A 22,343-nucleotide genomic window follows, 5' to 3' on the forward strand; every position below is an offset into this window, starting at 1 on the left:
ATGAGATACAGCCTGGTGACAGACGGATGGACGGACGGACGGACAGCGAAGTCTTAGTAATAGGGTCCCGCTTTTTACCCTTTACCCCTTAGGTAGGGTTCCCCCTAAAAATGTACCGGGATGACAAAGCTACGAAAAGTAACGTCAGTCGCTATTTCCATACCTATTATATATATTAATATAAATAATGATTTCTATCAAAGATTGTCATCATAGCTAGGCCCCAGGCTAAATCTTCCACGATTCATAGTTTAAGGACCTAGGTTACAAATAAAAACTGTAAAGCTGTAGGTAAGAAGTTTTATTTCCAAACACTTTCCAAAACATTGTTTATAAATATACCTAATTAAACAAAAGGTTTTCCTTATATTAGCTGAGCTTACCTACAAGTTACATTACAAATTTACAATTGAAAGCGTAAGGGTGAATATTTTTTTATCAAACCAAATGTTTTGAAACTTCACAATATTTTAAAAGACATCGCGTGTAATTTTAGTATTTGGCGATTTTTTTAATTCCTTACTATATCAACTTGAAATGTAACTAACAAAATTCAAAAGTGATTTTTAAGACAAGTTATTTTTATAAAAAAATATACACAGGTTTGGCTATTTTTTGAAATTATTAGCTTAGGTAGGCTACAGTTTATTTTTGTAAAAAACTATACATCTAATAAAAATATACTCACAAAAATCTTCATCCATGCCTCCTAAGTTTTCTTTCACGTATATCGTCCAATTTTTTCTTATGAATGGCTTTTAGATACTCCAAGTATTGGCATTTGAGAATTTGAGGGAGCTTCACTATACCTGCAAAGATAGAGTCAGTCTAAGGTTGGTTTTCCACCTGTCCAATTTCTTGGTCCAATGTGCATTGCGTCTCACTCTCTCACTAAGAAAAATATGAGACGCAGCTACACATCGGATAATGAAATTGGACAGGTGGAATACCACCCTAAGCTAACTCTACACGGACCTGAATCACAAAGTGTGGACGTACTACTATAAACTTTATATTTCCAGTGGAATTTGAGGTTTATGATGGTACTTCCACGCTCTGTCGCGGCAAAGCCTGTGCAGAGTCAACAATCCTATATTTTTTACTGTGCTCACGATTTAGTACCTTTCACGAGTATTCTAATCAACTAATATAACTAACTGCTATAGGGTATTTGACAGTATTAAAAAAATACATTTTACACGATGCATGAAATAAAGCACCAGAAGGTTAATAGACAAACGTAGACAGCAGTTATTTTTAAAGAATTTCTATTTTTAAACCCGTATAAAACTATAAAGAGTAGGTAATTTGATTGTGACGTCACATGCTAGTGTTTCGTATAAATTCCATAGTAGCAAAATCATTTTGACAGTTCGTAAAAAGAAACTGATGTGACTAGTAGTCAAACACCCTATTATGGTTATTTTGGGTCTTGGTAAGTTGGTACAGTCACCTGCGATATGGAGGTTCAAATTCTTTCAACTAAGTACAAATTAAGTAGGTACGTACTAATTGTGTAATACCTATTGCTACCTATGCCCTCACAGGGTACATGTGGAACTACCCACACTTTGTAATATCTATAATACCATGGTTGCTATAGATAAATAAATATGAATATGATATGAATCCTCAGGAAATAAAAAATGCTAAAACCTAATGTGGGGTAGCCAGAGAGTATGACGTCACTCGTTTTCGGATACTTAAAAATACATATGTGTTCTATTTTAGTATAATTTGGTATAACATAGGTTAGTATAATTGTATCACTTGCCTTCAAAACACAATGTGACAAAGTGTTTATACAAGGCATAGGCTGGAGCGATGATACTCTCCGGATTTTCCTTTTTCTGAAAATAAAAGCAAATGAAAATTTTAAAAACTGTATTTTTGTATAGGTCGTCCGCGTTGAGATTTGAAACTAAACAAAATTATAATGCTTTGTTAACCCTTTTCCAGGCATAGTACAGTCACCTGCAATAATATGTTACCCTTCGAGGGCCGCAAAAATATTATGTGACACTCTCTTATGGCTCTACAAATAAGATCGTGTCAGATATTTTTGCTGTCTTCATTGTGTAACGGATTATTGCAGGTGACTGTACGTTTATCGATCACATACGCTCCAATGGGCCAACTTTAGCATTCCGCTTTAAAGTTCAAATTAGATTGCGTTTTCGGGAAATGTGACTTGTCGTGAAATGAATCATCAAGGCTGGATTAATTGGAATGTTAGGATAATTTGCGAAAACCTTGTAGATTGGTGCGGACTAGAAAAGGGTTAAATGTGTATTGCCTACTTAGAGAAAAAGAAGCTGCACAGGAGTTATCTAAATAAGGTAGGTATAGATGGTCAACCAAATGTTGTTAGTAGAAAAAGGCGGCAAACTTGAAAAATGTAGGCGCGAAGGGATACCGTCCCATAGAAAATTTGAATTTCGCGCCTTTTTTTACTGACAAGATTTGGTTGACCAGCACCAAGCGAAGTAAAAGGAGGAAATGGTATCTGAAGCTACAACTAATTGTAATTACAGGCATAGATATACCTTTTCCTAATTGTAAGTACAAAGTTTCAGAGCAATCTAGCTATTCGTTTTAAAATGAGAGCGTAACTACGTTTGTGTGTATAGCTAGGTATAAGCAGAAATAATCGCTCTCGAGAAAAATGGAAAATCATCATCAATGACCACTGCAACCCACGAAAAATTGTTGCAACGCTGTGTCAAGAGCGACAATGCATTTCCGCTTATGGCTAATATAAGCCTATCGCTGCACGGCACTTCTTGCCGCAGAAGTCGCATGTGTGTTGAGCCTCTGGATCCAAGAACAGGCTACCAGCCCGATGACGCCTGTCCCTTTTAATCCGGTCAGGATCATTATCATAGGAATACAGACGAGGGGTTAAGAGGCCTCTTCCACCAACAATTCAATCACATTAACTTCACAACGCAGCACTGTCAATGATATGACCCAATTATACTAGGGCGTTATCACTACAAAGGATATTGCGTCCTTTCCGCATGAAACAAGGCCTATTGTTGAAACCATTTTATCCTGGTCCACCCTGCCCCTCTCTTGTCCTACAAACTAGGGCCACAGAGGGGGACCATGCGTCTGCGAAAGTTGCAAAAATGGGGGCTGATATCAACATCCGCATGGCTGACTTTGGCCTTCTGGATTACGCGAGTGCTAAATGTGTTACGGTTAAAATAGTGTAGCGATAAGCTAATTTGTAATAAACTAATCATAATAGGGGCATAAAATACCTAGTTCTTATTCTCCTTTGAGTGCAAAATTAGGTTTTGGTTTATTTTATTTTTGCTATCAACTCAGAACAGAAAAACCTGCTTATACCAACTACGACGTTTCGCATAAATATAGTCAATATGATTTTTCATTTTATCACCATACAAGGTTGTTATATAAAGGGTCTTTTTATTCTACAATAAATTGTTGATGAAATGATGATTGATGAACTTGAACGTTGCATTTATTCACAATAGTGGCAAAGTAATTTGTTGAAGATTTTGAATTTACTTATTCCTCATTTTTGCTAGTGTAATTGATTTTTCAGTCCTCATGCTCTGAAAGTGCGTCACTGACGACTCATTGTTTATCTATGAATTGTGCAGAAAGTGATACGTTTCTGCTCTAGGTCATTTTACATTCAAAATGCGTTTTTATTATTGTTTTTTTGCGTTAAAATACTGGTTCTAGATGGGTTTGTTGCACAATTACCCTTCTGATTTTTAACTCCCCATTCCTTAAATAACGATACTTTTACATAAGTTGCTGATTGAAAGGTACCTCCCCTCTGGGAGGCACATATTTTTTTCTTTCGAAGTGCAATGGTTATTTCCGAAAATATTCATTTATCAAAAAAACCGGCCAAGTGCGAGTCGGACTCGCGCACGGAGGGTTCCGCACCATCAACAAAAAATAGAGCAAAACAAGCAAAAAAACGGTCACCCATCCAAGTACTGACCCCGCCCGAAGTTGCTTAACTTCGGTCAAAAATCACGTTTGTTGTATGGGAGCCCCACTTAAATCTTTATTTTATTTTGTTTTTAGTATTTGTTGTTATAGTGGCAACAGAAATACATCATCTGTGAAAATTTCAACTGTCTAGCTATGACGGTTCGTGAGATACAGCCTGGTGACAGACGGACGGACAGCGGAGTCTTAGTAATAGGGTCCCGTTTTTACCCTTTGGGTACGGAACCCTAAAAATGGTTGTTGGAGATCCATATTCGTTTTGAAAGAACTATCCAACGATATCCCACACCCACACTATTGGATTCAAGCGAAAAATAATTAAAAAAATATCGTTTTGTATGGGAGGGAGGTACCCAAAAAAAAATATTGGTCGTTTTTTTAATTGTATGTACTGTTCTGTCGCCATACATGATTTATACTGGGTCAACCAAATCGTGTCAGTAAATAGGAACACAAAAAACTATACTCATCCTTTTCTTTTGGGTGCTAGTACTAGTGTAAGACAAAGATAGTATGATTCTCTCTGTCTATGTTTGAAATCAAACAGACCTTTGACACACTATATGTATCCATGCCAAATTGCAGCTTTCTAGCACTAACGATCACGGAGCAAGGCCGCGGACGGACAGACAGACGGATATGGCGAAACTAGAAGCCAAAAGATGTTCTAGTTCAAAAGATGACGACTCCTCCTCGTCTTTACTTTAGCAACACTACATTCACAACCTGACAACAATGTATGGACTTAACAACACACACAGTACACACACATTATATCTCCGTGATGCCTCTAAAACCCGTGCGTACACGCCTACCTGTGTTGTATGACAGTGTACGTACCTGTCCGTGTTGTATGTGTATGTATGGCACCCACCCATCTCTACGCGTATCGGAATGAGAGCAGACAGATAACGCTCCGGTGTCCCTCGTATGTAGGCACCTTGTTGCTACCAAGGCAGCATGAGTTGGAGGTTGTTGGCTAAACAGTGATTCGTCAAGTCAAGCGCGATCTATTCTGCATTTGAAAATTCTGTAGAGGTAAACTTGACGTTTGTGGGCGTTAATTTCCTAGTTGTACTCATAAAAGCTTTCTTGTTTCTTATAAATATGGTGGCCCATTTAGATCTGTCAGTATGGGAAAGTCTGAAACTATAAGACATACGAAGATCTGTTCTTGGTAAAACATTGTTCGATACACGTGCGAATAGGTAATTCGCAACTCGTGTCGATTTAAAACACTCCCTTCGGTCGTGTTTTAATTTATCGCCACTCGTTTCGAATTTCCTCTTTTTCGCACTTGTATCAAAAATAACTATTTTACAGTACATTTATGGTGCTATTTTTGCATACTTAATAGTGGAATTTAATTAATTTCGCAATACCTACATACTTAAATTTCATTGCACTTAATATGATTTAGAAATAAACACCAAACTATACTCATTTGGCTCTATTTATAAACAATGTGTTTACGTGCGCCGCTCCTAGGTAGGTTTTTATTAACCATGCTACGGAATTCTAAAAAAAAGCGGCCAAGTGCGAGTCGGACTCGCCCATGAAGGGTTCCGTATTTAGGGGATTTATGACGTATTAAAAAAACTACTTACTAGATCTCGTTCAAACCAATTTTCGGTGGAAGTTTGCATGGTAATGTACATCATATATTTTTTTTAGTTTTATCTTTCTCTTATTTTAGAAGTTACAGGGGGGGGGGACACACATTTTACCACTTTGGAAGTGTTTCTCGCGCAAACTATTCAGTTTAAAAAAAAATATATTAGAAACTTCAGTATCATTTTTCATCAAGACCTACCCTACCCCACACGTATGGGTATGATGAAATAGTTATTTTCGATACAAGTGCGAAAAAGAGGAAATTTGAAACGAGTGGCGATAAATTAAAACACGACAAAAGGGAGTGTTTTAAATCGACACGAGTTGCGAATTACCTATTCGCACGTGTATCGAACAACGTTTTACAGTACATATGGCACTTTAAAGTTTCGACATACGCACGAAAAGTGCTATTTTACGCACTAGTGCGGAAAAGTAGCCCCATATGTACTGTAAAAAAAAAATTGAGTTTCAGTTCTAAGTATGGGGACCCCAAAAAAAAACTACTTACTAGAGATCTCGTTCAAACCAATTTTCGGTGGAAGTTTGCATGGTAATGTACATCATATATTTTTTTTAGTTTTATCATTCTCTTATTTAAGAAGTTACAGGGGGGGGGACACATTTTACCACTTTGGAAGTGTCTCTCGCGCAAACTATTCAGTTTAGAAAAAAATGATATTAGAAACCTCAATATCATTTTTGAAGACCTATCTATAGATACCCCACACGTATGGGTTTGATGTTTTTTTTTTCAGTTCTAAGTATGGGGAGCCCCCAAAATGTATTGTTTTTTTTTCTACTTTTATGTGAAAATCTTAATGCGGTTCACATTCTACTTACCAAGTTTCATTTCGGAAAAAGTGGCTGTGACATACGGACGGACAGACAGACAGACATGACGAATCCATAAGGGTTCCGTTTTTTGCCATTTGGCTACGGAACCCTAAAAAGTATCTCAACGTGGGCGTGGGTGACAATGGGCTGACACAATAGAATTTGACTGTTGAGCTTTTAATACGAAAACAAAGTACCAAGGCAGCATCATTTCTAGGTTACAGGGTGTCCAATAGGATTGAGGAGTAGCAGAGGAATGTCATGAAGGCAAGGTGTAGGTCGATACGCATGGCCGGCATCTTTTCAACTCTATTGCATACTAGGGTCACAAAACTGCCAAGGAGCTTTTATATCCGTAAACGGTAATGCATTTTGGATTTTAAAATCATTACATTAGAGCTTAGATTTGGTAACAAGAATTGGGGATAGGAATAGAATGAATGGATAATTTAATTGTTGACTCCCTCTTTTACTATTGTCGATTATGGACTGGCCCGCCTAGAGTTTTCTGTGAGCACTTCGGTTTTCTTTTTCTTCTCTTGTATAAATTATTCCAAAAACAATAACAATAATGTTGCGGCAAGCGAGAGTGTAGGTACTCTGGGGTATTACCGCGAAAATCGTAGTTCGCAAATTGCGGGCATCTTTGTCTGTCACTCTACTTATTCATTGGCTTCATTGGAGTAAAAGATAAAGGTCCCCGCGATTTACGAATTTTGATTTTCGCGGTAGACTCCCTGGGCAGCCAGCGAAATTGTGTGTTTATAATTTTCTGTGCATGAAAATGAAAAACCAAAATAGTGGGGCGATGTGCACTTACGGTACACGGCATGGCCTGTGTCATATCAATGTGTACCGTATCTAATGTGTTATAAGTCCAACCCTCACATCTGCAATGCACACGGTAGGTACATTTTCCTCGCAGTCGTGTGTGTGCACTGTGCACTTGTGCAGCAGCGGGCTAACCCGGCTAACCTGTCTTGCATTTTCTGCCCGCCGCGATTTTCCGTCCAGCGTCCACGGTAACCTTAGCGACCAAACTAACTGATGACGTAACTGCTCGCACCAGGGTAGCATAAGTGTCGTGCAGGTTAAAATAGCATGCCGTTGGCAAGGGATACAATTGATAATTTACGCAAACTCTTACAACCGCTTAGCTTTCATTGAAATTGTAACTATATATTTTTAGCAGTAAGGTCTAATCTAGCATACTTACGCCGATCGAATTCATTACGCTTAGTAGTAAACGAGCTAGGGTAAAAACTGAGGGACACGATGTCGAACGTCGAACCTTCGCAAGCTCGTCCTCCAGCTTTGCATTGTAATTTAAACTTTACACCCAAGCATCAAAGTTCAATGTTGTATAATTATTGCTTACTACAATGTAACGCGGGGGTTATTCCGTACCTCAAAGCATTTACGATCTTAAAATAATTAGTTTAAAGTTTAAATTCACTTACGATAACAAGACCGCACTTGTCGAATATGGGAGGGCGGCGTGTGTTCATACTGCGTATGTACTCCTGCCACCGCGCAACCGCCTCGGTGACGTCGCGCTGGTCGCCCCACACTCCTTGCGTGTACGTGAAGTAAACCGCCCCGACCAGGAGCCCAGCCTGTGCAGGGAGATGATGTTTTGTGTTTATGTAATTAGGAGATGATGAATTGTTAGATTCTTTATTAAATAACTTGGGGTTGGAGAGGAAGTTAATGGGTTATTTCTTTTACAACTTACTGGGTTTAGTTAGAATCAATGTCCGCTTACTGCCAAACCGGCAATATTATGAAAAACAGAATTTCGGCGCGATTCGGGAAATGATGAATGATTCACAAAAAATGGTATGGACTGTCACAAAAGTGATACCTAAATTTCGTATGAAAATTCAAAAACTTGGGACACGTTTTTTCTTTTGTTGAACCAATTCCGTCATTATGAGTCCAAATAACCCAAAAGTTACTAGTTTTTAGAAGAAAAGTACACTGTACCTACACATTTTTCTGAAAACCTCCATCCCCCATCGAGGGCATCAGATGTGGGGTTTAGAGGGAGCTAGAGCAACAAAGAGGGCTTTCTCACCTTAACGGCATACATCAGTTTTCCATGACCATAGGGCACGGGGCACATCTTGGGCGGCAGCTCCCCTTTCATCCTCGCAAGGACTTCATGTCTGGGGCACACTCTGATGCAGGTGGGGTTTAGAGGGAGCTCTGTGGGACACAACAACAAAATTAAGTAAACACAGAGATTCTCTTTATTTTAGCCAAAATGGCATGTTCCATCCTCCGTAATAAGATATAGACGACAATAAACAATAACTTTGCCCTAACATACAAAACCTTTATTGGGGTAACTACTTAAGAAGGTCTTAAAATTGGTTTGTTTACAAAATTTGAGTAAGCTTTTTTGTACCTTCTAGATTTAAGAGCTTATTATGAACCTGCTGCATAAAATACAAATACATATAATATAACAGGTTAAATCGGTACACGGCGGGAAGAAGTTGATAACTCGCGGGAAAAAATGGAAGAAATTTGAACCTTATGTAATTTAATTTAAAGTTCTAATTTCTTCAACAAAATATCTCGAGTTATCAGCTTCTTCCCGCCATTTGTATTACTCTTGGTTGTGTAAGCGCCTCATAAAATCGTCTGAGCAACGGCCACGTGAGGCATTACATAATTTGTAATAAATACTAGGGCGAAAGAAACTAAGAGAAGTCACGATGTAATACAAAAGGTTCCCTTTTCAAAGCAAGGGGAATCAGAGGGAAGAGCAGCATTACATAATACATCTCATTCACTCGTTCGGTCATTCATAATTCCTGTGATTAGAATGAGAAAGGAAACACAAATAATGAAATGTATGAAGAAAATCTGTTGTGGTTAAATTGTAACATAGTAGCAGGTTTTTTTTTTTTTTTTTTTTTTTTACTTTATTAGGTACACTAAACAGACATCGTACAATATCATGGGTAATACAATTGTACATTATGGCTTAAATCTAGCACGAGATCCAAAACAAGTGTACACAGCATGTTTTACAATTTAGCGGAAATATTACAAACTAATTAACACCATATTATAGCTACAGTGAAAAATATCAGAGAAGAAAAAACTATCTAAACATTACAATATAACGAGTAACGAACTTTACATATAAAAACTATTAAACATCACAGATGAAACAAACTTAGAGGATTAAGGCAGATGTCATCAGTTTAGTGGGAGAAGAGGAGAAGAGGACGCCAGCCAAGCACTTCCTAAACCTAGCGATGTGAGGGTCAAAAATATCAATGCCCCTACCGCGATGATCACCGGCTGTTAAATCGTTATATTGGCGGCACATTCTTGTAATTGGATTGTAATTGGAGGTTGCAGTTGTTACCAGGATTGCAAGATTAATAAGGCGTTGTTTTAAATATAACAAACGTAAAAATCAATTCAACATACATAAAAGGCGATTAGGTACATTCATGAAACATTTTCCGATACCGATTTTGCATGCACTAGATGCAACGGATTCAACGTAACTTATTTTCCTTACATAAAATGTCCCATTTATCACTGAGTGGATCAGTAAAGCTAATGATTATACAATTATACATTGTGGTTGTCTGGAAGTGATCGCTTTTTAGCGATAAGACCGCACGTTGTTTACCTCTGCTTGTGTTTCTATATCTATAGGTAACCTGTTACTTTTTCTTGCGTATCCTAAGCTTTCCTCTGTGGCGAGGCCCGACTCGAGCATCTCTCGTATAGATACTTTAAATACCTACATGAATCTAGTATTTTAACTGGATCAGGCATGAAGGGGTGGGGGGAAATGACCGAACGGGATAGTCTTATGTATCTTTCATAAGGAGTAACAGCGAAAGCGCGGTAACAAATAAATTCTACTAATCATAGTGTCGTAGTGTGCAGACTCTCAGATATTAGGAAAACGACCAAAATAGAAGACATTTCCCAGAGAATCCGAACACTTAAATGGAAGTGGACAGGGCACATGATGCGCTCACAAAAGGACAAATGGACAAAATATGTCACAGAATGGTACCCAAGAGGAAAGAAAAGACCAAAATGCAAACCGTACAAAAGATGGGAAGATGACTTTCCTGAAGACTGGAGAAGACTCTCAAAAAACCGCGAGGAGTGGCGTCGCCTGGAGGAGGCCTATGTCAAAGACAGCCTGACAAAGAAAAAAGAAAAAAGAAAGGAGTACAAACATAAATAAATAAAACATAGATAAATACTTGTATACTTAGTGCAAAAGAAAATGTAAAAATGTATGACGTCAGGAATAAAGGCTATTTCAATTCAATTCAATTCAATCATAGTGTCGCATTGCCTATGTTTTGACCCTCGCGGACGCACTCGTATACCACATCTATTATTTACTAGACGGGCCCGCAGCTCCGCTCGCGTAAATGAAATAAAGAGTTTGTCTTATGTTTAGTTATACCGACATTATTATGTATTCAACCCTTCCAGGGTTTATAACTATGATAGGTATTTCTTATTTGTATAGCCGTTATTTGGATAACTTAATTCGCAAATTATGTGATTTGATAAAAGGCACTCAAGATTGTTTTTTTTCATCTACGTAGGTATATATTTAAAACTTGTTTCAACATAAAAAAATTATTTTTATAAGCCTAGTTGCAAAAATGTTCATTAGATTAGTTTCCGCTTTAAGGCCGTGCATCGAAAAATAACAGGATCTTAGAAAGGTGGCAGTGGCTAGCCCCGGAAACAAACAGTAGTGATTTTCGGATATATGTTTCTTGACTATATGATAAGACATTTCGTAGTAGTCGAAAAACGAATGCTTAAAATTTTCTCGATAGAAAATAAATCCAAACTTACGTGTTCATTTTTCGGTTTTAGCTTCGTGCAACTAGAAAACACATCCATATCCAGCACAATCCACCTTACAGCAAAGGTTTTCATCTCGTCTTAACTTTCAAAGAACTAAATATTAACTTATTATCCTTTACCGATGGATTTATTATCGATTTTTGATTTTATGAATTCAACAGCAAACGCCCATTTTACGCAGTTCGGTTTCTCTTTCTGTCATGCGTCAAAGTCATAAATGCATCCTTTATGCCAGTAATGTTAGATGGCCGTCGTGCCTCAAAGAGGTAAGACCTATGTCACTTCGCGCAGCGCTCCGAATTACGTAAAATTTTAATATCCAATAAACGTTGAGTCGTAACTCCATTGAGTAGTAACGGAATCGGAGGTAAACCTATGATGGTGCCTTCTTACAGGCCTATACGTTACGCATGTGTGCGTGTTTGCTTAGCTACGTCATGCTACGTCGAAATCTATACTCTTTGTCAGTTACAACGGGTTAGGAAATTTCGACAGATATTGAAATGTATCGGTAGCTGTTTGGTATTTAGCCATCAGAATCTAACCGTAACTTTTTGCTTTATTTTTGTTTGAAAATAAAATATCTATAAGAATATATTTTTTTCTTTTTTTCTATTGTAATGATAAAAATAAATCTAGTATGTTTCATGCTCAAATAATTTAAAATAATTGAATAAATATTAAAAACTAATTGATATTATTCGTTTTAATTATTATATTATTAAGTTTGTTTGAATAAAATATTTTATTTCAATAATACGAAAAGTTATTATATTTAAGTACCACTAAAAAAGGTCTCTACTTACAAAAACTCACTTGCACGGGCCGGGGTTCGAACCCGTGACCTCCGGTTTGAAAGTCGCACGCCACTACAATTTCACATAAGTAATTTACAATGACATGATACCGTGGAAAAAGTGAATATTACAATGTACTGTGTTACTATCATTTTATAGTTTATTTTGGCTTGACAAGGAGGAATGAGAAAAACGTGCAGAGCGAGAGGATTAAATCTCTCTGTCCCTTTCTTAAAGTAGCCAATCCTAATTATGACATCTGTTTTGATATTAATTCTTTGAACATAATTTGTCGATGTTCTTTTTTATATCATCGAGAAAGATTTTTATTAAAAAAATGTGTTGAATTTATATGTTTTATTTATGTTTTTTTGGCATAAATTTCATTACTTTTGACAAATTTTGATTGTGATGACAAACGATTTGATGTGATGTGTGAAACGAACCATGTGATCAACGATTTATCTAATAAAACTTCATTTAGTCGAAAAAAATTGTTGTCTACTACCGGGTGGAAAAAAATTATGGGCCCTGGAGGGAAAGTGCCTTAAAACCTTAAGTTTGCTCATTTTACTTAAATGAAACATTATTGTTTTTTAAAGAAACAACTGCATTCAAAGATTTTCAATAATCTCTTATTCAATAAAACATATAATTACTAAACACTGTGATTTATTTCAAATAAATGCAAATCGATCGGATAAAAGATATTATTATTACGCTGCACAAACTTCTTCAATGATAATTTTACTTGTAGTAGGCGCATCATGCCGCCTCCGGCCATGCTATTTAGAGAGAGAAAGTTTTTCTCAAATTCAGACTTCCGAACGCACGTCACGCAACCCACGCGTGACGCTTCTGTCAAACGTCATTGTCGTTTTCATGCAGCCGACGGCCATTACGTGTCCTAAAATAAAAAGTCTTTTTGTTTATAAAAGGACAAGAAATTCCTTAAAATACGTGGAAAATAGGATAAAAAGTGACCCAATTGTAAATTGGAAGAATAAGAAGATTGGAGAAGAAGATACAAGAACGTACGCGATCAAGGCTGAATGCGACCTCTCGTCGCCATGGGCCGCTATGCGCGGACGCGGTACATATCGAGATCACGATCTTGGGCCTATTCTAGGTCTGTAATTCTATATCATCAAGATTCCTATCTCCGCCAGCGGCGTCGAGAACTAGATCTCGCTCGGTATCCACAGTAAGCCTCGCTCTCTGAATTAGCATCGAATGCCAGCATTCGAATAGTTACTTTTTTAAAACATGTAACATTCCAAAAAGGAACATAAATGGTAAGTAATAGAGTGGTAGTACCAAATGCTAATTTGTTATGTTATTTCTATTTAGTGTTGGTGATGTGGTTTTGGAGTTTTATAACTAGCCAACTCTGGTTGCTGACTGTACTTGGTGGTTGTGCTGTACACATGCATTCTGGAACGCTATTCTAGGCGTATCTGTTTCTAAATGCATAAAATGGCTGTGCTAATCATTTTGGAGTGTTAATTTAGACATCTCTGTTTGATATTCGCACTTGGCAACCTTGGCGTACTACACTAGGTGCGTTCACTGCCAGTAGCCATGGGATATTGTCACATATTCCTTGCCAACAGCACTGAGACATTGCTCATGTCCTACCTGCAAATAGGTAGTGGACCATAAGCCACCTACAAGTCTTGTTAGATAAACTTACCTACTGGGTTTTGTGGCGTGTTACACTCTAGACACAGCTCTTAACCAAATGAGTTAATCATGTGGTATGCCAATACTAGGCCGTCTCTTGATATATACTCATTTTCAAGTAGCTGAATTTAAGTAGGTACTTATTCTAATTCAAGCAAGCGAAGTACTAAGCGAGCGAGCAAATCTTGACCTTGTGGATAAAGGCACCTGAAATTCGAATATTATGGGATTAACCCTTCTAGGACTGTGCTGTTGTTTGTTCGCAGATATATAATTAAGGACATTACAAAACAAGTATGGTCCGGACAAGATTATGAAAAAATACTCCGCGCTGTAAATAATTATTGGTGCTCCGAGGTGAACCCAGAGAATTACGCTGCGGCTGGCGAGATGCTTGTCAGTAGGGAACAAGGCTAAGTATTGAAATTAAACAAAATCAACCTGTTCTCTAACTGTGATGATTTAGCTCTCAATACAATTGTGCACTGTAACAGAACCATAAGTGACTGCTCATTTTTGTGCGATTGTCATCACTAACAATCTTAGCTAAGGTAGCTGTTCAATAATGAATCCCAATAAATGGCATAAGATGTTTTAAAAAATCTTTTAAACATGCTGTTGACAAGTGATGTATGTGATAAGGTGTGCTAGCAAGAATAACTAATGACTTATAAATTATTGTAAGTCCTAAGAAATTTAATCTTACAGGGCTCAACTACCAATCATATTTTTACAATGTATGTTTTTGATGTTACTTATCTTTGTTTCATACAATAAAGTATTTACTACTTACTAGCAACATACAAAATAGCCTGGTCAAAAGCAGCAATAAGGAAGCGGAGCAACACTATCCTCTCTGCAGGCACAAGGTCGCTCCTAGTCCCAGCGACAGCACGGCCTGGATAAAAGCAGCAATAAGGAAGCGGAGCTCATACAAAACTCCTATCTTATCTGTGCCAGTATTTACAGGTATTCCGAAAAATGGATATTTCTGTAAAATTAACAGTCAAGTACTGGAAAAATATGTGACTGTGATATATGCTGTGTGTACAAAATAATATATGCCTATGATGTTCTTAATGTAGGTACCTACATTTCATACAGCTCAATATTTCGTTAAAATATTTTCTGTACAAAACCCTATGGGAAATAAATACAGATATATTGCTAAGACAAGTAAAATTATTGCATCTAAGCAGTTTTAATACAACAAGAAATTGGAACTGCCATAAAACTAATAACACAAATTGTTACATGGCACTAGCTCCAAGTTGTTTTTACCTGATTCTTGAATTTGGGAAACATCTGTGTTTCATATGGAAATATGAAATTTCAATTTTAATTCCTGTCATTAGACTATTATGTGATTATATATAGATATCTCTCTAGCTATATGTATCGGACCTTTCATGAAGTGTATAAGGTCTAGAGGTCACACTATATCCATTGTTGAAACTCCTTACAATAAATGTTTCTTATACTATGTATGTACCTATACAAGATATATGGAGTCATAATCAAATGGAACTAGCACCTAAATACCTCAGAAAGCTGGCTAATATCTAGATTATTTATTTACCCAATATTTTATAAACTGGTTACATTTTTATAAGTTTATAACTTTGTTCATATAAATGGGTTGTTTGTATAGCTATAAGTTTGGCTAAATGAATATGGCATACACATGTATGTTAAGTATACTGAATTTAATATATTTTAAAGAAATATAATGCCAATAAATATCACCTAGTGTAATATAATCTGATGGCTAAATAAAACGGATTATATCGCATATATTAAATTCATTCTACATCCCGACATTACGCATTTGAATTTGAAGAATGCAAGAAGAGAAAAATTGCCAAGTTTAACGCAGCTCTAAGAATTGCTTCAGAATAATCGGAGCGCGAACGGAACGTCGCTGTCACTGTCAAATCCATGGGTTGTCATTGTCAACTTATCTCTTCAGTAATATGTCGATTGTCGATCGTCTTTATGTTAAAAGACATTCCTTTCAGATTTATCAGTGTGAGATACTACTGAAAGAAGATAATACAGCTATCTCAACTAATTAAAAACCGACTAGGTGAAATGAAATACAGTATGTTTATGTCTAGGATCATTTAGCATAAGATGAGTGAGAGATGATAAACTATTCGATTTTGCTGATAAAAACCTGCCAAATATGCAAGTGAGAATCCTATAGGTATTAGAAATCAATCTGAGATTGCCATACGAGTTTCAATTCAACAGTGGTTACTCAAATGAGTACGTCTTTATGTCTGTCAAGTTAAACCAGTTTGACAGCACTGGCTTACCTCGAATATCAAGATCTCGGAGATTTAATATAAATTAAACAATGAATATTTTGAAATGTGTTGCAACATTCTGGAACTCCTCTGATCGAGTTATTAATAGTCGTGCAGATGAAATATGTGGACGCTATACATACCCTAGTGAAGTAATTAATTAACCCAGATGGTTTTCTACATAGATGCTTTCACATTTTCATGGTTATAAAAAACATTTTATCTGTGCTTTCCTTCCATTTGAAATGAAATTCAAGGTATTAAAGTTCTAGGAAAAGCAGAAGGCACGGTCATTGTACCTACTCAGTTTTACAAAATATTTATATGTTACATACATATAATTATATGGATTTGAGCCCTAGCTTCTCAATTATAAAAACTTATTCCATTAACCGGTTTCACAAGTTTCGGTTTCACACCGGGTTAACAAGATTCAACATCGTCTTATCCTGGTTACCCCTGTGTTAACCGGGAAGTGTCTTCAGCCATCACTGAAGGAGCGGAGGAGAGAGGAGGAACTTCCGATTGGCGCGACCAACAGTACGGTGGAGTCCCTTGCGCCCAACACCGTCAACACTGGTGTATGTTTTTGTGGAACAATTAAGCATACTTACATTAATTATTTCATAGCAGCTGTTCGAGAAGTGCTTGCTATTTAATAGAATTATGTAATGAGGGAGCTAGGTATAGAAATATTTTTTTATAAATTGCTCTTATGCCTGTATTGCGGCATAGGCTCTCCTCAAATGATAAGGTGGAACGCTTTATGAAAAACGTTTTTTGACTACACCCACCTCAACCTTAAGTGTGAGCTTGTACCTAATCTAAATCAGTATTTAATTATTTATCAATAATTTCACCATCAAATAAAAATCTTTCATTACAAGATTAAGAAATAGTAAAAAATTACTTATTATTCTGGCTATGGTGATTGCACACAGCGCGCTAAAACCCTATCCTTGATTTTAAATTTGAGAAATGTTGCTATCTTTAACATTTTGTAGGGAAAAACTACTTAATTTGAAATTGAATGAGGTTTGTTCTCAGGCCAAAACATTACCTAGCTGTATGTTACTTATATATAAGAACGAAGAATGCTATTCATTAGTTATTATTTATTGCCGGAAAAATACCTCATCACTTCCCAAACGATTCGTAGATGAATTAAGTCGACTCTTAAAGATACTTTAAGTGGTATTGATATTTCTATTTTTCAACAAACATTCAACCTGTTATGCGTTGGTGTCATATTGATGGAAGAAAAACATTACGTTGGAGTAAGACTTCTGACGATTTTGCCCAATTTCATAATAATAGGGCCATAGTTTCATCCAATGATCTTGTTAGATCCTTAGTTATTCTTTCTTCTATCTAGTTAATAAGAGAATAAGGGTTGCTAAAAGCAGCAACACACTGTTAAGAGACAGTTAAGAGTTGCTTATAGCTATTGAATTCTCTAAAACTTTCATTTTATGCCATCTTTAGATTTTTTGATAGTCCTATACTTCATAATTAAGTTTTTTATTTGGTACTAAGTGGTACTAATAAAATACCCTTTAATAAGGAACAATGTATTATTTGTTTCAACTAGGTATCATATGATAAGCAGTTTGATGAAATGATGATCTCACTAGATCTCTAAATAATGTGTAATAATTAAAATTATATTCATATTGGAAATAGACAGTTACTCATACCGAACTAAAACGGTAGGTATTTTAAAATGAAATCAAAAATCATTGCTTTCATTGTTCCCATACAAAGCCAAATCAAACTTTGAATACTTATCTCTAAACATCTACAAGTAAAATTATCATTGAAGAAGTTTGTGCAGCGTAATAATAATTGGAAATTAAACGAACTTACCTGTAAGTGAAGTTCATTTCAATTATATTAGCTGCACAAACTTCGAAATGATAATCCCTCCCGCCCAGTACCCGCGTTGTCCTGAGACAACCAGGGATTCTAATAGTGGAAAATCCCTGTCAAAGTTTTAGACAATTTTGGCTTTGCCGAGTTGGCCAAGCTGTTATATCTGTTGGCATATTCACTGCCAGCGCGAGCTACGAGCGAAGCTGATAATATGTGTTTTCCGCTTTGTAGCGCCAAGCGCCTAAGAAAAGAGAACCCGCCTAGCGGGTCTCTGGCAGTGAAAGTGTTTTGACTTGGCTTGTTACTCTAAACTAAATGACGTTTGACAGAAGCGTCACGCGTGGGTTGCGTGACGTGCGTTCGGAAGTCTGAATTTGAGAAAAACTTTCTCTCTCTAAATAGCATGGCCGGAGGCGGCATGATGCGCCTACTACAAGTAAAATTATCATTTCGAAGTTTGTGCAGCTAATATAATTGAAATGAACTTCACTTACAGGTAAGTTCGTTTAATTTCCAATTAATACCCACCTATACAACAATGAATACGAGTACAGTCAGCTGCACACCGAAGGCCGTTTTGCGGTAGATCATGTTAGATCTTATTTGTAGAGCCATAAGAGCGTGTCACATATTTTTGCGGCCGTCGAAGAGTAACATATTATTGCAGGTGACTGTACCTATGAAAAATTCGAGGGTTAAAAAGCATTTCAACCAAAGCATTTATAATAATAACGACCATGGACGCCTGCAACCCCAGGGTTATTGTAACCCCATAACAATAAGGTTGAAATTTGCATTTAGTGACCGCAAAGTCAGGTGAGCGTAATCAAGTAAATCTGTTTTCATCATATTTTATCAAAAATAATCTCTTTTCTGTTCTTGTGCTATTTTCTTATTATCAATACTCTTAACTTATATGCTATATACGCTGCTGCTTCTATGATGTTAACATCTTCCAAAACAACAATAAATATGCAGGTTTATGAATTAATTATTTTATTGTTTGCTATAATGAACAAGTAACAACGCCATCTGTTTCAATTTTTTCCGAATTTAAGTTTCTGGCCGACCGCAGCGACCACGTATAATGGTAGTTAACTTCTGTAACGTTAGATGGTGCTAAAAGGTCACACAAACTTCACGTGCGGCGCGAAGCGTTTCCATGTGTGCGTGTTAGCGGGGAGGGAAGAACTAGCGGGCGTGGTTTACGAAGCGCCAGACGCGGCTGCAGTAGGCCCTTAAGGACGGACGAAATATGGACGACCACCGCCCGCGGTACCTAGTACGTCCGATCGAGCGTCTCCCATTTCGTTGTCCCAAGTAGGCTCTCCTCACGGCACGATCCTCTTCCATTATCTCGTATCCGAGCCACTGAAGCTTAGCCGCTATTGTCTCAATATTTCGCCACTATATCGGAACACATCCTTATTTCTATGGCGACAAAGTTATATTACGATATTTGGCTGACTGCTGACTGTACATTTGCTTATTTTCATCAGGTCGCTCAAAAATATCTGAACATGCACTTTATCTAAGTACCTACATTATAACTTGCTATCAACTTTGTATTCTTGGCCCATCTCGGCGGCCCGTTCCCCGGACGAATGACAATGTTTGCCGAAGCTGTGAAAGTCAATCTGAATAATATAACTCAAAAAGAAATTTAAAACAACAAAATACAAATTATTAATAATATGATAATATTATTTTGATTGATAAGTCATATATGGCATAAGTCACTCGTATGGGCATAGACCAAAGAGTAGTATAATATATGCATAGACTGAGGTTGAGGTTGACAGCACCTTTTATTTTACTTCGTGTAAAAAAACTCCGAAATAACTGTATACCAACATGACAAACATAATTTAGGTTACTTTAACTTACGAATAATTTCGTCTAGTCTGTAGCACCACCGAAACGAAATCAACCGAGAGTTGCCGAAAATGGCCGATTGTCGTAAAATGAAGATTGTTATGAAAATTTCTTTTGCTTATTGTAAATTAAATACGCATCGAAAGCGACAGTTTTTATGCTCTAGTTCGATTCTCATATTTAGATAATAGATTGGAACAGTTTTTTCTTATCATACGTGCGTCGTATTCGAGAAACGTGTCAAAAACTTTTTTAGAAATTTGTAAGGCGCTATCTCGCTTTTTCCCTCGTTTTTTATCCCGTTCTGGTTTTTCAATTTTATATATATAGATAGATAGGATCCTACCGTCTATGTTTAAATAACACATTTTTGACAGGCCACACAGGAAAGGTTAAGTTAGTAGTATGTTTCTACTTGAAATAGCATGATTATTGATTACGAAGTACCTAATATACGTCCACAGTCCGGCTTCCGTACGGGGGTGCACTTGTTGTACAGTTCCATGCTCGGCTTGGGGTAGTACGCGTCCTTTGCCAGGTTTATGGTCCGACATGCCTCGCATCTTATGCGATCCGCTCTCACGTTCTGATTGTCGCACATTTTACTGAAATTTCGACCTGATTTTACAGAAATTTCGGTAGTAAACTGTAGATTTTAACAGGAGGCCATAAAGGTTTTAAATCGTAACGTTGGTTTTGACAGATGCTTTGGTAATTTTCTTTTGACATTGACTGCCTGAATTTTTTACGGGGTTTTCTAAAAAGGACAGTCCTAAGACGTATCTACCTTTTAGAGTCTGTGCGGTGCGGAAACGAAAGAGCAAAAAGTAAAGTAAGTAGAGAAGAGTCGAGGAATGTATGGGCCCAATACATTCCACGACTTTTCTCTTTCCGAACAGACTCTAGCTATTGTTTTTTTTTTATGATATAGGAGGCAAATAAGCCAATCGCCTGATGGTAAGTAATTACCGCCGCCCATGGACACCTGCAACACCAAAGGGGATGCTACGTATATATGTGCTGTGCTCGACTGTGGCTAGCCATAATTTTGTGTGTTTAGTTTTAAGATATATTTTATAATAATATGTATGCTAGTTTTAAGGTATTTATCTATGGGCCAATAGTTGTCTGAAAATAAAGTTTTTCATTTCATTTTCATTTCATTTCTATCGCCTGGTGGCTATGGAATAGAGGTGATTTCAATATGGCCCCTCTATACAGTCACCTGCATTTACATGTTACTCTTCGAAGGCCGCAAAAATATCTGACAAGATCTTATTTGCAGAGTCATAAAAGCCTGTCACATATTTTTGCGGCCTTACAAGAGTAATATTACTGCAGGAGACTGTACCTTTCCACAGTGGTACCTATAATATAATTATAAGGCAGCAAATGCAGTGCTATAAGTAGTATATACGTTTATAATTAGCCTAGCCTCCGTGCATGCAACCAACCGAATTACAACTTTAAAAGTCTAAACTAAAAACATTACTCGCTTGTAGACGTGTGCGCCGCGCCGGCGCGCCGCCGCCGCCGGGTTTTTTTGCCACGCCGCCGCCGCCGATAAATGATCGGCGTGAAATCGGCGTGACCTTGAGTGTTGTTAATTAGCTATTGCAAGTTGGTATTTTGATTACAATATGGATTATTTGGAATTATATATGTTACAGTGGTCAAATATACATCAATTTTGACACACCCATTAATGTAATTGAGTAATCCTCAATATTCAGCGTCAAGAAAGATGAGCGATATATGAAGTAGGCTTTACAATTGACTAGGCAATGAAATCACAGGGCTCATTTACCATAGGATCTCATGGTGGTGTAACAACAAGAAATACGTCGAAATGACGGCTCTTCTGAAGAAAATTGAAGATGAAAGTTCTAGGAGGTCTTAAGATCAACCATTTCAAGACCAAAGTAATAGTAATGGTAGTAGACAGGGCAAACGTACATCCATTTACCGACGCACGACGCACTCAGCGATTACGAATAAGCGAGCTAGTTTGTATATCTTGGGCTGATAACCAGTGCCGGTGGTTGCACCGCCGAGACACGCCGCAGAGCTGGCGTGGCTAAGAGTGATATGGCTAACCTCGACAAAATCTGGAAGAACAGAGGTATTCGAATGCAATTAAAGTGTGCTTGGTACGAGCTGTCGTGTTTTCAATATTCCAGTATGGATGGTGCCGAAACGTACGCTTGTTTGTGCGTAATGTAGGATTGATAGCTTCACCATTCTTCCCGACGAGTAGAGTGGGCGAATGGAAAGATCGAACATAAAATATTCAACATTAATTAGTGATGATATCGTTTTCCTGGAGGCCTCTGATTAAAAAAAATACTCTTTTTTTTTTTTTTTTTTTTTTTTTATGGTAAACTGATCGGCGATTGGCTCTAGACACACCTGATGGAAAGTGAAGACAGAGCCTAAGATGGAGCTCACCGGTTCAGTAATAGCCTATTCACTCTAGCTTTAAAGA

The 22,343-nt window shown here is 37.2% G+C and overlaps 1 protein-coding gene across 1 annotated transcript; it reads right to left on the reverse strand.

Annotated features, from left to right (window-relative positions):
• Positions 1 to 696: 696 nt before the first annotated feature.
• LOC134655763 (uncharacterized) lies at positions 697 to 20,618 on the reverse strand. The gene is made up of 5 exons (XM_063511229.1): positions 20,306 to 20,618; positions 8,525 to 8,655; positions 7,908 to 8,063; positions 1,775 to 1,850; positions 697 to 809 (listed from the first exon to the last, which is right to left on the reverse strand). Exons 1-5 carry the CDS (start codon positions 20,457 to 20,459, stop codon positions 697 to 699), a joined length of 630 nt encoding a protein of 209 aa, XP_063367299.1. The 5' UTR covers positions 20,460 to 20,618.
• Between the last annotated feature and the right edge of the window lie 1,725 nt (positions 20,619 to 22,343).

Source organism: Cydia amplana, chromosome 17, assembly GCF_948474715.1.
Source record: "Cydia amplana chromosome 17, ilCydAmpl1.1, whole genome shotgun sequence".
Taxonomy (NCBI): Eukaryota; Metazoa; Arthropoda; class Insecta; order Lepidoptera; family Tortricidae; genus Cydia; species Cydia amplana.